The following is a 16,648-nucleotide window of genomic DNA, read 5'->3' on the forward strand; positions in this document are numbered from 1 at the left end:
TCTGACCACGGAGACCCTTCCCTGTCAGCGACTGTGTCTATCGATGTTGTGGTGGTGGAAAGTGCGGGTGAAATACAGACGTCGTTCAGACAGCTGCCGGTGAAGGAGGAGACTTTCTCTGATTTAAATCTGTATTTGCTGATCGCCATTGTGTCAGTGTCAGTTATATTTTTACTGAGCCTGATTAGTCTAATCGCTGTAAAATGCCACAGGACAGACGGCGGTTTGAGCAGGTACAGCGCCCCAATGATCACCACTCACCCTGACGGGAGCTGGTCTTACTCTAAATCTACTCAGCAGTATGACGTGTGCTTTAGCTCAGACACGCTGAAGAGTGACGTAGTGGTTTTCCCGACGCCGTTTCCGCCTGCTGATGCGGAGCTGATCAGTATTAATGGAGGGGACACTTTTAAACGGACACAGACGCTCCCCAACAGCGAGAAGGTACGGACCGTAAATATGTGTGATAAAACGTCTAATCACGTCTAATTGAAACTTTTAACTGAGAATTGTGTTTTTTATCTTTATGTTGACCTGTGATCTGAACTATTTTATATTTACTGTTTTCCTCTTTGATATTTCTCTCTTTGGAGGTGTGATGCTGTCCTGTGCTGCTGTGATCACCCTTTCCCCTATGGTTGCTTTGCCTTTCCCAAAGAGAACAGAGACTGCATAGAGACTACAGAGTACAACTGCATAACGACTGATCTACACTACAGGCCCTGTATAGAGACTGATCTACACTACAGGCCCTGTATAGAGACTGACCTACACTACAGGCCCTGTATAGAGACTGATGTACACTACAGGCCCTGAATAGAGACTGGTCTACATTACAGGCCCTGCATAGAGACTGATCTACACTACAGGCCCTGAATAGAGACTGATCTACACTACAGGCCCTGAATAGAGACTGATGTACACTGCAGGCCCTGCATAGAGACTGATCTACACTGCAGGCCCTGTATAGAGACTGATCTACACTACAGGCCCTGTATAGAGACTGATGTACACTACAGGTCCTGCATAGAGACTGATCTACATTGCAGGCCCTGCATAGAGACTGATCTACACTACAGGCCCTGAATAGAGACTGATCTACACTGCAGGCCCTGCATAGAGACTGATCTACACTACAGGCCCTGCATAGAGACTGATCTACACTACAGGTCCTGCATAGAGACTGATCTGATGCTTGTGACAATTACAGGTTGCTGTGTGTTTTTATAATTATTATTAAATATAAAAAATATAATATAAATATAATAAAATATTTCAAATCTAATCGTCTGCTCCAGACTGTCTGAGACGGCCTGTGTATATTGGTTTTATCAGTTCCATTTGAATTTCTGCCATCTATTTATTAATTTTGCTTTTCTAAATGGATGAGGTCACCGCTCCACATGAGGTATCATAAGCAGTTCAGCAGATCTCCAGAACTGGATGTACTCAAACTGATCCTGAGCACGTTTGATCACTGCTTTTTCGTGTGTTCAGCGCACGTTGTGTTTGTCTGGGCGCGAGCACCACGTTGAACATGCGCAGCGTTGCGTCTGTGCATTTAATGACTGTCGGCTCTCTCGAGCTGTGTGCAGCGCCTGAGCACCAGACTGAACATGCGCAGCATTGCGTCTGTGCATTTAATGACTGTAGGCTCTCTCGAGCTCCGTGCAGCGCGCACTGCGGCGCTGTCCATCCCCGTGGTGCTGAAAACGGGCAGGCAGGCTCTCCTGACTCTTAACACTGCCTAATGTCCCCCAGCATCGAACGGATCCTCAGTATTTATGCGCATTAGAATATATTAGACTGCATAATCAGCCGTGGCCTGTGTCAAAATAATAGGTAATGAACTCGCTGTTTAATTGGCTTGTAATGTGTTCCTTTTTACACAAGTGTTGCGTTTGAAATGCCATTGAAGCTTCCACTCCTTAAAGTCAGCTGAACTAATGCCGTGCAAAGGTCAGCCCTTCTGAATGTGCAACCCTTCTGAATGTGCAGAGGCATCAATTGTAAAGCGCTTTGGATAAAAGCGCTATATAAATGCAGTCCGTTTACCGTTTACCGTTAATAATCACTGAAAGTCCTCAACAGCGTACCAGTACACAGCATAGTGATTAACATCCACCGCATTCACTCTAACCATGCAGGGAGTCTGACCTGTTTGCACCTGGGATTTCTGGTATTGGGGATGAGGCCAGTTATCAGGGCATTATGGGTAGACTATTGAACATATGAATGGAGCCATTTTCTTTGGGCTGTTCTGCAGTCTGTTCTGCAGTCCTGCAGTCTGCACCCACACACCGACCCCCCCCCCCCACACACACACACATTCAGTGAGACTAGCACAGACCCTCATACAAGGAAAGAGAGAGAGAGAGATGTGGGGGACAGAGAGCGATTTTGAGATTTCAAAGCTCCTTTATATATTCTCTTTTCACATAATCCAGTTCACCACACCGTGTTCACAAGAGAAAACCTCACAGACCACACCGTGTTCACAAGACAAAACCTCACAGACCACACCGTGTTCACAAGAGAAAACCTCACAGACCACACAGTATGTGTAAAAAAAAGCAGGAGAGAGAGAGGTGGGCGGGGGTGTGAAAGCAGGAGAGAGAGAAAGAGAGAGAGAGAGGATGTGTGAAAGAAGGAGAGAGATTTATACTTTTTATTTTTATTTTACCTGCAGCTGACCTACTTAAAGAGTCTCCAGGGCTTTAAGCTGTATTATGTAAATAATTTTAAATAGAATGTGTTTATTTTAGAACACTCAGGAATTCATAATGATATTAGTGATGTACTGCACAAATGCTTCAGAATGCAAGCAAACCCAACTTCACTTTCACGTCTACTCACACACACACAAACAAGCTCACATACACACATACATTCTCTCACAAGCACACACACACACACACTCACTCACACACACAATTACACATGCACACATACATTCTCTCACAAGCACACACACACTCACTCACTCACTCACACTCACACTTACACATACACACACACACACACACACACTCACTCACTCACACACACTTACACACACACGCACACACACACACACACACACACACTCACTCTCACACACACACACACACACACACTTACACATACACACATACATTCTCTCACAAGCACACACACACACACACACACACACGCACACACACACACACACACACACACACACACACTTACACATGCACACATACATTCTCTCACAAGCACACACAGGCACACACACAAACACACACACACACTCTCACAGGCACTCAGTTGGCGCTTCAATACGGTGTTTGATGAGATCCTGTTTCTCACACACAGCTTCTAGTTTCTTTGAATTGAATCCTTCTTCCATGCACAATATGTGGCTGTTGTCATTACAGCTATTCCCCAGTCTCATCTCAATAACCAAGAGCTGAAGTCAAATCCGACAGGCTCACTCACACAGGAGGTGGTGTTCTGCAGAGTTCTGCACTGTTCTGCAGTGTTATGCAGTCTGAAGAGATGTGTCATCAGACCATGGCAGAAGATAGGAAATGACCGAGTGGTTCATAGAGGAACAGGGAGTTAGTTCCACCACTGGGGAGTACGGATGGAAAAGCTCTGTGGTTGGGACGAGCGAGCACCCTTCACCTGGATGGTAGGGTGTGCGAGTCGCCCTGCTGCAGCAGAGTGGAGTGGTCGAGCTGGTTAGCATGCAGGAGATTACTGTGTGTGTTAGTGTGTGTTAGTCAAGTCAAGAACATCCAGTATACCCTTCAATTAAAGCAAACTGAAATTCAAACTCATATTCCTCAGATAAGTCGGTGTACATTTAATTTCAAATCCAGTGTGCTGGAGTACAGAGACAAAACAACAAAACTCCTGTCACTCTCCAAATATGTACGGACTGCACTGTACGTGATTTTGTGTGTGTGTGCGTCTAGTGTACATATGTGTGTGTGTGTGTGTGTGTGTATCTACAGTATGTGTGTGTGTGTGTGTGTATCTACAGTATATATACTGTGTGTGTGTGTGTGTGTGTGTGTGTGTTTCTACAGTATATATACGTGTGTGTGTGTGTGTGTGTGGGTGTGTGGGTGTGTGAGTGTGTGAGATTATAATTCTGTTGATGTGTGCCACATGCCTCTACATGCACATACAATATATGCTCATGCATTAGTAAATGTGTCCGGGAGGAGAAAGTGTCACAGTCCCGCTGATCAGTGCTCCAGGGTGGCACAATTATGGGTGCCTTACATGAAATATTAAAAATACAAAACCTGATTGCTTGTGTGTGTGTGTGTGTGTGTGTGTGTGCTGGTGTCTGTGCGTGTCTGTGTGTGTGCGTGTGCTAGCATTCTTTAGAAGTGCATTTCTATTTAATTTCTCGCTTGAAGAGTTTTCTTTTGCACAGACAATATAAACATCTGTGATTTCTATTCTTCACCTGTCTGTTTTTCCTGTTTCTATTGTTTCCTTGAAATTTTAGAGGTATGTTTTCCATAGTTAATTAAGTTTCCATGGTTTCATTTCAAATGTGGCTGCTTGATAGATGATCTTATAATGAAACCACCATAGTTAGCACTGCATACCCTGTTTACATTTAAGGCTGAGGGACCAGAAAGCTGCTTTTCTGTCAGGAAAGCATCACATGCTGTGACCTCACAGTCTGGCTTGGAAAGAGTCACATGCTACGGTCACACTTACAACCCAAATGGCCCCGTTTGATACGGCCATAAAGGTTATGGGCCTGAGGCAGCACCTATAGGCTATCTGTGAACAGTCATTTGACCAGGCCCCTCCCCCTGGCAGAGGCTACACAAGGACTTGTTTATTCCCCTGTCAATCAAACTCCTTCACAACCGTAGGCAGGGTCTGGGTGTGTAATGCACTGTATGTATGATGTGAACGTGAGGCCTGTGTATGATAGGGACATGCCTAATATGCAGAAATGCCTGAGTATTCAATACACGTGCTCGCACACAGGCACACACACAGACACACACACGCTTGCACACAGGCACATGCACACACATACACACACGCTCGCTCACAGGCACACGCACAGACACACACACATGCACAAACACACACACACACACACGCTCGCACACAGGCACATACACACGCAGGCACACACACACGCAGGCACACACACATGCGCTCATGCACGTGCACACATGCGATCGCACGTGCACACATGCACACATACACACGCCCGTGCATGTGCACACATGCACACACGCGCACACATGCACACACACACACACTCACATGCATGCATGCACGCGCACACACTCACACATACACATGCTCACGCACACACACACACAAACGCACACACAGACACAGTACTGCAGTGGCAGGCAGATCACTGGGCTTTACGGCTTCATTAGTGAACAGTGAATAGTGAACTCAATCGTGTCCCAAACTAGTATTTAGTGGACAAAAAAGATCTAGAAAGGCCTTTTATATACTTTATAATCTGCATTAAAAAAAAGAAACTTAATATTTTCATGTGCAGAAGAGCGTCCCAGTTGAGAAGTACTACTCAGAATTCTGAGGGGTGGAGCTGTGTTACGGACAGCTGAGGCAGCCAATGAGCAGAGTCTGGTGGGAGGACTCTGGCACAGTCTTTTGTTCTGTGCTAGCAGTGAGGTCACCTCTGAGTTCCTCAGACTGCGCGTATTGCTTGGCAACCGTTACTGGGCAACAGGCCAGCGGTCCTGCTGGCAGAGCTCAGTGACTGGTGTAATCACATGATTCACTGTGTGGAGTGACTGGTGTAATCACATGACTCGCTGTGCTATGTACATGCTCCCGGTCATTAGTATCAGAGGTCAGAGGTCAGAGAGGTCGACCACAGTCAGGTGTGTCTTTGGTTAAGTGTGCCCAAAGTCTCAATGGCCTTGACACTGATTAACCACAGGGGGGCGCTCTGCTGTAACTACCAGCTGCAGCAGCCCGACTGAGCGCTGAGCTGTCAGTCACTGGCTGGGCGTGGTCACAGAAAGCCAGATCTGCACCTAAACCCCGGGGGCGGAACTCCGGCAGCCGTTAGTGGGACAGATGGAGTTTCACAGGGCTTCTTCTTCTTCTTCTTCACTTCCCTTCCCCGTGATGGCTCCCAGTGTTTTTATCTGCCAGTTTCTATCGCAGGGCTCTGTTAACACTCCCAGTCTCAGGGGGACAGCTGGCTTCACATTTTAAGAAAAAGGGAAGAGGTGCAGGTTGATTTTAATTTTTCAAATTCACACCGTCTGCCACACGGTTCTGGTCATTTGTGCTCTCTGTTCAGGGTGCTCTGAGCTGGAGGGCTGGAGGGACCTGCCTGGGGAAAGCAGACACTCCTCCTGCTGTATGTGCTTTTCCCACCGTATTCAGACTGGGAGCAGCAGAGGAGGTTACAGGTACAGGTGGGATCACAGTACAGAAAGGCAGGGAATTGAGCCCCTGGATTCAGTTTGAGTCTGAGCCGCCCTGCAGACTGGGTCTGAGCCACCCCGCAGACTGGGTCTGAGCCGCCCTGCAGACTGGGTCTGAGCCGCCCTGCAGACTGGGTCTGAGCCGCCCTGCAGACTGGGTCTGAGCAGCCCTGCAGACTGAATCCAAACAGAGCCTGTCTGAGTCTTTCTTTGGGAGGGGGTCTGCAAAATGAGTCATTTCACAGGCCCCTCCCCCACACAGGCTGACGGTCCTCTGTGCTATTGATCCATGACATCAGTGTTGTCTGTGCAGTGACTGCCCTGCATTGTTGTTGGTTTTTCTTTATCGGAGCGATGCCAGCCCCTTTTTCAGTACGGACTGCAGGTTTACTGAAAACCCCGTAGCGCATTTAATCAGCCTGGCACGGGCCAGCATTCTTTCAGAAAGGTCATGTGATGAGATTGTGGCGGTCCATCCTGCTCCATCTGAAATGCAGCAGCACGGTTCTGCTTCGGTCCCGTTACCATAAGAAGCCCTTCCGTTGGGGGAATGTGCACCTGGTGGCGCTGGACTGAAGGTGCCATTATTCTGCCCTGGGCCTGGGCCTGCCACCCGTAACACTGGCAACCCCCCTAATGCCTTCACCAGCTCCAGATCAGCCCCAGTTCAGCTTCAGATCAGCCCCAGATCAGCTCCAGAGATCATAAAACAGCTAGCGCTGCATGTAGGCAGGCAGCTCAAATGTAACGTGAAGAATGTAATCACTGTAATAAATACGGTGTAATGAAGACTTCAGTGTGTTGAGAATTGGGAGGGTAATGGCAGGGTATTGATGAATATTTAATGATGATAAGTGTAGCAGACACTGACATCATAGCTGACTCCCAGGAAACAAAGACTGAATTTCCAGGTTACTGCAATACTGCACTGCACATCAGTTCCAGCCTGCAAACTGTGATCAGCCCTGACAGGGCGCTCATAACGGCCTGAACTGGGCTTGCATTGATGGACAGGCTGCTGCATCGAATGGACACTCATTCTGCCAGCATAGCAGCAGCACACCAGACAATTCCGCCGGAATATATATTTCAACAATTGTTTTCTAAATGTGCATGCATTTTCATTATATATTCATTTTGGCAGTCATTACTTACATTGATTAAAATGTGTAATGAAATATAAACATTATGACATTGTCTCCCAAACCTTTATGTGTATGCTGTTAAATATTTTTAAAAAATAAATTAACAGTAAAACATCAACAGTAAACTCATGGATAACTGAAATGCAGTATTTTGCTTAAGAATATTGGGAGCTGAGAAACTCTGATACTGCTCAGTGGTCAAAAATCCTTTTTATGGCACATTACTGTTTAGGGCATTGTGTTATCAGCGTAATCTATGTGTCAGCTTTGCATTACCTTTAACTTGAAATATCTTGGTAACCGGCTCGTGGAAGTGACGTGTTTTCTGTAGCACATTGAACTGAAACTCACACCATCCTTGTCAAGGTGTCACCCTCTTTATTTGCAAAATGTTTAATGTGGGGATTACACAGAGGACAATGTCAACTTCCAACTTGTTTTATTTTTATAAACTAGCAATTAATAAGGAATTAGAGCAATAGAGTTCAGACCTTACTTTGTTGTAGGAAAATATATGTCCTTGTATAATTTCTACAGCAGAATGCTGTGTTGCACACTGTTGAAATGCATTGAATTAGCCTACTCTAGTGTGATTCCTCTTTACAGTAAATTACAGGCAGAACTAAAACAGTATCTTACTGTAAGGGCTGATGTTTTTAATTATAACGCTGATGTTCTCCACCTCTCTGTCTCCCTGGATAAGTGCTGATGCTGAGTGATTGTAATGTAATATAATGTAAGCCAGTCTCCAGCAGATTACTGTAATTTCTCTTTTTGTTAGTGTATTATTCAGAGCATATACTGTCCAGTAAAATGTGCTGCAGCTGTCCTCTGCACCAGTCGATGCTGTCCACCTCCTGTTCCTCGTCCTCTTCCCCCACATTCGGTGAATTTAATGCAAATCTGAATTTACAAGAATTTGTACAGTGCAGGCAGCAGTTTCCATTGAACAGTCTAATACATTTAAAATGGTGGCATGAAGTAAACCTCGCGCTCAGATATACCGCGAGCCCTTCTACTCTCCCTCCGTCTTTTCCCTTTGTTCTGTTCGCATTTTTACGTGCTTTCCTGTATAAATGACTGTTATAAGTGACTGTTATATTTTGTTAGATGTTCAACCTGCATGCGCATTTTTAACGATATTATTTCTAAACTCAGTTATGATTTAAAAATTTCAGTGTGACAGGTGGTGAATTTTTCACGACCTCCATTGCATATTCACCACCGAGCGCGCCCGCCGGGTTCGCGAGAGTTACTTATCCCGCGTCAAGGCTATTTATCCCGGGTCAGTGTGCTTAAATGATGATGATTAGGAGGAGTTGTGCCGTGTTGTGCTGCGCGGGGCGAACTTGGGGGGAGGAGGAATATGGAGAGCAGACCTAGTCTCTCCGCCGGATACTGCGGCAATCTTTGGAGATGATTATTCGGGCTGTCACTCTTTAGGCGCGTGAGGAGCGAGACCTGGCAGCCAGCGATCTCTCCTTGACAACCGGGAGGGTTATGTCTACCAACACCCCACATTTCATAAATAGTGCGGGAAGGAGGAGCCCTTACGTTGTGGGCGCGTGTGTCCGCCGCAACAGCGACTGAACGAAGGAAAATGCCACCCTGAGATTCAAATTTGAACAAAGGAAGCTGGCGATAACCCTCGCGCTTTTGTGCTGTCACCGACGGAGTGAAGATGAGACGCGATTCAGAATGTCTCTTCCTGATTATTGTCAAGAACATGCTGTAATGACACATTTCGGCTGATCAGAAATGGGGGAGGGGGTGGTGCTCATTTCTGGGGCGCGCCGCTGCTTAAAGGAAAGTGATAATGAGATTTTTCTGAACGTTTTACCGTTTCTACTGTGAAAAGGAAGCGATAAAACGTTAAGTCTATGTTTAATCGATTTGTCGAGTTGTTATAATAAAAGGCCACATATATCTATACACACGTACCGTGGCCGCAAGTAAAAACTAAAGCTACTTCGATTGTAGGGCAGCTTTCGGTTGCTCTACATTAAGTCACTGTTCTTATTTCGGAGGTGCTGAAATGCAGAGCCGTCTGTGAACAAGCCGCCCCTCCCCCACAGCACAGCACACCATCGCGCGCAGCAGCAGAATAGTAGGACGAGAGAGAGAGATACGCGGCACCAGCGGCAGGGAAACACACCCGTCAACCGCGCGCCGAAGAAAAAAAAAATCAATAGAGACAAAGGAGAAGGGGAAATGGATGTGTGGAAGCAGTGTCCGTTTAAAACAGAAATGAAATGGAAGTGCTGGTCGCCGTGTACATAACAGGGTAAGGTGTAAAGTGTATTTTAATGTGGTGGCGCGAGGCAAGGTACTGCAAGCTGAAAAGACGGAAAGCTGTTTTAGTCCGTCTGCGATGGCTCGTGCAGGGGGATGTAGCAGCATACAGAAGAACGTGCCTCTTTCCTTTTTGATATATTTATTTTTTGGTGGCCTTGCGTCTGCACAGGTTCGATATTCTGTTACTGAGGAATTGGAACACGGAACTGTCGTTGGAGATATCGTGCAGGATTTGGGGTTAGATATTCGAAAGCTACCCGCCCGAAACATAAGGATAATCTATACAAGCGCGACGCGATATTTCGATATCAACCCTAAAAATGGAAAACTGACTGTTAATGAAAGAATCGACAGGGAGACGCTTTGCGATTTAAGCGCCACCTGCTATTTGAATCTGGAGGTCGTGGCTGAGAACCCGTCGGAAGTGTACAATGTGGAGGTGCAGGTACTCGACGCGAATGACAATGCGCCGCAGTTCCCCAGAGACGAATATCAACTGGAAATATCAGAATCGGCTTTGCCTGGGTCGCGCTTTCCTATCGAGAGCCCGCAGGATCAGGACCTGGGGTCTAATTCCGTCCGGCTGTACCAGCTGAGCCCAAACGACCACTTCGCGCTGGACTCCAACAAGCCCTCCCTGAACAGCAGACCGATTGAGCTCGTGCTTAAAAATTCTCTGGATCGCGAGAAGGCGGCTTCCCACCAGCTGAGTCTCGCCGCGGCAGATGGCGGCACTCCCGCCAGAACAGGTACTGCGAAAATATACATTAGGGTCTTGGATTCAAACGACAACGTGCCAGTGTTTGACAGTTCTGTGTACAAAGTGAAATTGTTAGAAAACTCTCCTAAGGACACGCTGGTGATTAAGCTGAATGCCACTGATCTGGATGAGGGTTCGAACGGAGAGGTGATCTACTCGTTCAGCAGCTACACCCCGGAGAGGGTGCGCCAGGTGTTCAGCATGGACCCCGCCACCGGCCAGATCCGCGTGCGGAGCCAGGTGGACTACGAGGAGACCAGCTCCTACGAGATGTACGTGCAGGCCATGGACAAGGGGGCGGGGGCGGTGGCAGTGCACTGCAAGGTGGTGGTGGAGGTGGTGGACGTGAACGACAACGTGCCTGAGATCGTCCTGTCCTCGCTGTCCAGCCCGGTGCGGGAGGACGCGCGCGCCGACACGGTGGTGGCCCTGATCAGCGTGACGGATCGCGACTCCGGCCCCAACAAGCAGGTGAGCCTGGAGATCCCCCCGGGCCTGCCCTTCAAGGTCAAGTCCTTCAGGAACTACTACACGCTGGTGACCTCCGCCTTCCTGGACCGCGAGACCACCGCCGCCTACAACGTGACGCTCAGCGCCACCGACTCAGGGACCCCGCCCCTCTCCTCCCAGAAGACCATCCAGGTGGACGTGGCGGACGTGAACGACAACCCGCCGCGCTTCGAGCAGACGTCCTACACGGTGTACGTGGCGGAGAACAACGCGCCGGGCGCCTCCCTGTGCACGCTGCGCGCTCAGGACGCCGACGTCAACGAGAACGCCCGCGTCACCTACACCGTGCTCAACGACAACAACCACGGCGTTCCCGTCACCGCCTACGTGTCGGTGCGGGCGGACTCGGGCGAGGCCTACGCCCTGCGCTCCTTCGACTACGAGACGCTGCGCGAGTTCCACTTCCAGGTGAAGGCGCAGGACGGCGGGGTGCCGCCGCTGAGCCGCGTGGCCACCGTCTACCTGTACGTGACGGACCAGAACGACCACGCCCCCGAGATCTCGCACCCGCCCAGCAACAGCTCGCGCAGCCCGGAGACGGTGCTGAAGAACGCGGAGGCGGGGCAGCTGGTCACCAAGGTGCTGGCGTATGACGCGGACGCCGGGCGCAACGCCTGGCTGCTGTTTGCGCTGGAGCACGCCACCGACCCCGACCTCTTCAAGGTGCACGAGCACACCGGCGAGATCCGCACCACCCGCAAGATCGTGGAGGACAACTCCACCTTCTTCAGCCTGACGGTGCTGGTGCGGGACAGCGGGCGGCCCGCCCTGTCCGCCTCCGTCACCGTCAACGTGGCCGTGATGGAGGTCCCGCCCAAGGTAGCGCCCGACCCGCGCAAGATCGTCCGGCCGCACGGCCCGCTGCTCTTCTCCAGCGTCACGCTCTACCTGATCGTGGCGCTCAGCGCCACCACCTTCGTCTTCCTGCTGACGGTGATGGTGCTGGCCGTGGTGCGCTGCCACGCCTACTGCGCCCAGGCGGGCACCTGCTGCCCGTGCTGCGTGTGGCAGAAGGCCGGGGGCACGGGGGGCGGGGCCGGCGGCCAGCAGACCAGTAATAACGTGGTGCTGCGGCGGGACCTGAAGGTGGAGCCGCACTACATCGAGGTGCGGGGCAACGGCTCCCTCACCAAGACCTACTGCTACAAGACCTGCCTGACCGCCACCTCCGGCAGCGACACCTTCATGTTCTACAACACGGGCTGCCCCCCCGGCGCCACCATGGGCTCCGAGCGCTTCTTCACCGGCCAGAGCGGCCAGATGTTTGTACGCCGCCTAAGCATGCCCGACGCCGCGCTGCAGGTGTGTCTGCGTCTGCGCGTCTGCGTCTGCGCGTCTGCGTCTGCGTGTCTGCGTCTGCGTCTGCGCCTGCGTGTCTGCGTCTGCGTCTGTGTGTCTGCGCGTCTGCACCTGCGTGTCTGCGTCTGTGTGTCTGCGTCCGTGTGTCTGTGTCTGCGTGTCTGCGTCTGCGTCCGTGTGTCTGCGTGTCTGGGTCTGTGTCTGTGGGTTTGCGTCCGTGTGTCTGCGTCCGTGTGTCTGCGTCTGTGTGTCTGCGTGTCTGCGTCCATGTGTCTGTGTCTGCGTCTGTGGGTCTGTGTCTGTGTGTCTGAGTCTGTGGGTCTGCGTCTGCGTCCGTGTGTCTGCGTCTGCGTCCGTGTGTCTGTGTCTGTGTGTCTGCGTCCGTGTGTCTGTTCACCTCCTCCTTCGCCTCGCTCATCAGCAGCTGTTTCACCGTCTTTGTGTCCAAATGAAAGAAAAAAGATTAAAAAGATTAATTCTGTGTAAGTGCTCATTTTCAGAGCTGAATGGGTCGGCTTTATGGTGCTTTTTGGCTTTTATCAGAAATGCTCAATAACTCAATGTGCTGCACTCAGTGAGAGTGAGGCTCTCTCTCACACGTTCTGTGAAAGAAGGACCAGGCTGCAGTTTGCAGGTTCTGCAGTTTGCAGGTTCTGTGAGAGAGAGTCCAGGCTGCAGTTTGCAGGTTCTGCAGTTTGCAGGTTCTGCAGTTTGCAGGTTCTGTGTGAGAGAGACCAGGCTGCAGTTTGCAGGTTCTGTGAGAGAGAGACCAGGCTGCAGTTTGCAGGTTCTGCAGTTTGCAGGTTTTGTGAGAGAGAGACCAGGCTGCAGTTTGCAGGTTCTGTGAGAGAGAGACCAGGCTGCAGTTTGCAGGTTCTGTGAGAGAGAGACCAGGCTGCAGTTTGCAGGTTCTGTGAGAGAGAGACCAGGCTGCAGTTTGCAGGTTCTGTGAGAGAGAGACCAGGCTGCAGTTTGCAGGTTCTGTGAGAGAGAGACCAGGCTGCAGTTTGCATATGGCGTGTGTGCATGTGTGTGTGTGTGTGTGTGCGTGCATGCATGTGTGCGTGTGTGTGCATGTGTGTGTGCATGCATGTGTGCGTGTGTGTGTGTGTGTGTGTGTGTGTATGCATGTGTGTGTGTGTGCGCGTGTGTGTGTGCATGCGTGCATGCATGTGTGTGTGTGTGTGTGTGTGTGTGTGTGCGTGCATGCATGTGTGTGTGTGGTGTGCTTGTGTGTGTGCGTGTGTGTGTGTGTGTGCATGTGGGTGTGTGTGCGCGTGTGTGTGTGCATGCGTGCATGCATGTGTGTGTGTGTGTGGTGTGCTTGTGTGTGTGTGTTTGCACCACAGGTGAGGGTCAATGTTGCTGAATGTGTAACTCAGTGAGCACGGCATGGTGTTATGAACATGCTCTTTGTTTGCTGATGGAGCTGAGCTGGCTTAGGTCTGCTGTCCCTGCCCTCTGGTGTGATCGTCCGCTGGTGTTTGAGCATGTGAATGGCCGCTGTACAAGCAGGTCTGCAAATCAGTGCCCCAGCTAGTCAGTGCATCAGTTCAGTAATCATTTTTCAAACCACACGTGCACAATTTAGGAGTTTCTCTCTGCACTGGTCATGAATCATCATTAGAACCTCTGTGTATTTGGGCAGAATGGGAGCATCTGTAACTATATGTGTGTGGCTATACGTGTGTAACTATCCATGCGTATCTATGCATTACATTGGTAAATATCTACTTAGGATGTGTGGCAGCTTGAAAATGATTTGTCTGTAGGTATAAATCAGTCTGCTTGTGTTTGTGATTTCAGAAAATAGCTTTGAGCTTGATTGTATCCAGATGTTTTAGTGTGTAAGGTGTAGGAGCTCAGGTAGCTGGTCTGTAAGGTGTAGCAGCCCAGGTAGCTGGTCTGTAAGGTGTAGCAGCTCAGGTAGCTGGTCTGTAAGGTGTAGCAGCTCAGGTAGCTGGTCTGTAAGGTGTAGGAGCCCAGGTAGCTGGTCTGTAAGGTGTAGCAGCTCAGGTAGCTGGTCTGTAAGGTGTAGCAGCTCAGGTAGCTGGTCTGTAAGGTGTAGCAGCTCAGGTAGCTGGTCTGTAAGGTGTAGTAGCTCAGGTAGCTGGTCTGTAAGGTGTAGTAGCTCAGGTAGCTGGTCTGTAAGGTGTAGCAGCTCAGGTAGCTGGTCTGTAAGGTGTAGTAGCTCAGGTAGCTGGTCTGTAAGGTGTAGCAGCTCAGGTAGCTGGTCTGTAAGGTGTAGAAGCTCAGGTAGCTGGTCTGTAAGGTGTAGCAGCTCAGGTAGCTGGTCTGTAAGGTCTAGTAGCTCAGTTAGCTGGTCTGTAAGGTGTAGCAGCTCAGGTAGCTGGTCTGTAAGGTGTAGTAGCTCAGGTAGCTGGTCTGTAAGGTGTAGCAGCTCAGGTAGCTGGTCTGTAAGGTGTAGTAGCTCAGGTAGCTGGTCTGTAAGGTGTAGTAGCTCATACAGATTGTTTTTTAATTCAGTGAAATCCCTAACAATAAGTTGTACTTGCATAACTTCTTCACAGTAATGACATATAGAGGTATCAGTACAGAATTTAAATACCTGACTAAAAGTTCATGTATTGCTGCTATGTAATAAAAAATGTAAATAATATATAAAAAACCAAAGACAGGAATTATTTCAATAAAGCAAAATGTTATTTTAAAATGATGAAAAATGTGTACTGACAATTGTATTGATGAAACAGTGAAAGAAATGTAGTGACAATCATGCAGCTCCGAGAGAGCCAGTCATGTCCTCCCTAAATCCATCACAAGATGCAAGGTGCAGGTGTTTTTACCCAGAATGCTCAGCCATTTGGATGAGGACTGAACCCGTGTGTGAAAATGGTCGTCCATGTTACCGTGAGTAACACATGGTGCAGAAAGCAAAGATCACCTCCTCTTCCTCCTTTTCTTACACGTGGTCTCCACACTGCTCCTTCCCTCTCTTACACTGGTTCTCAGACAGGAAGTGCACCACTCTTACACTGGTTCCCAGACAGGAAGTGCATCATCATTAATTCTCAACACCATCCCTAGCCCTTCTTTATCTGTATGAATTTCAAACTAATTTTTTCTCTCCCTCCCTCCCTCTCTCGCTCCCTCCCTCTCTCCCTCTCTTGCTCCCTCTCTCCGCCTCTCTCCCTCTCTTGGTCCATCCCTCTCTCCCCCTCTCTCTTTCTCCCTCTCTCTCTCTCCCTCACCCTCTCTCTCTTCCTCTCCTGCTCCCTCCCTCCCTTCCTCTCCCTCTCCCTCCCTCCCTCTCTTCCTCTCTCGCTTCCTCCCTCTGTCTCCCTCTCCCTCTCTCCCTCCCTCTCTCCCTCTCTCTCCCTCCCTCCCTCTCCCTCTCTCTCCCTCCCTCCCTCTCTCCCTCTCCTGCAGCCAAAGGCTCCTAATGCAGACTGGCGGTACTCAGCCTCTCTTCGGGCGGGAATGCAGAGGTCAGCACTTCCATCTCCTTCTGGATCATGCAGCACGGTGCAGCATATAACTGATCTCCTGCCCTGTGCCTTCAGTATTACTGCAGAGTAGCATTAGCATTAGCCCATCTCCTACCCTGTTCCTTCATTATTACTGCAGAGCAGTGTAGCATTAGCCTATCGCCTGCCCTGTTCCTTCAGTATTACTGCAGAGTAGCATAGCATTAGCATCAGCATCAGCCCATCTCCTGCCCTGTGCCTTCAGTATTACTGCAGAGTAGCATTAGCATTAGCCCATCTCCTACCCTGTTCCTTCAGTAATACTGCAGAGCAGTGTAGCATTAGCCTATCGCCTGCCCTGTTCCTTCAGTATTACTGCAGAGTAGCATAGCATTAGCATCAGCATTAGCCCATCACCTGCCCTGTTCCTTCAGTGTTACTGCAGAGTAACATAGCATTAGCCCCATCTCCTGCCCTGTTCCTTCAGTATTACTGCAGAACAGCGTAGCATTAGCCCATCTCCTGCCCTGTTCCTTCAGTATTACTGCAGAGCAGCATAGCATTAGCATCAGCATTAGCCCATCGCCTGCCCTGTTCCTTCAGTATTACTGCAGAGCAGCATAGCATTAGCATCAGCATCAGCCCATCTCCTGCCCTGTGCCTTCAGTATTACTGCAGAGTAGCATTAGCATTAGCCCATCTCCTACCCTGTTCCTTCAGTATTACTGTAAAGTAGCATTAGCATTAGCCCATCTCCTGCCCTGCTCCTTCATTATTACTGCAGAGCAG

The 16,648-nt window shown here is 49.6% G+C and overlaps 1 protein-coding gene across 15 annotated transcripts in view; it reads left to right on the top strand.

Annotated features, from left to right (window-relative positions):
- Nucleotides 1-16,648, top strand: part of LOC135264290 (protocadherin alpha-C2-like) — a 91,751-nt gene that overhangs the window by 66,724 nt on the left and 8,379 nt on the right. For 10 of the 15 annotated variants that reach the window (XM_064353092.1, XM_064353094.1, XM_064353085.1 and 7 more), the window contains one exon: nucleotides 15,822-15,880. In XM_064353092.1, coding sequence (XP_064209162.1) covers nucleotides 15,822-15,880 — 59 coding nt within the window. Of the gene's footprint in view, nucleotides 1-5,325; nucleotides 12,435-15,821; nucleotides 15,918-16,648 lie in introns of those variants that run through there. The other 5 variants (XM_064353086.1, XM_064353099.1, XM_064353096.1 and 2 more) reach the window with 2 other exon arrangements.

The sequence above is a fragment of the Anguilla rostrata genome, chromosome 9 (assembly GCF_018555375.3).
Source record: "Anguilla rostrata isolate EN2019 chromosome 9, ASM1855537v3, whole genome shotgun sequence".
NCBI lineage: Eukaryota > Metazoa > Chordata > Actinopteri > Anguilliformes > Anguillidae > Anguilla > Anguilla rostrata.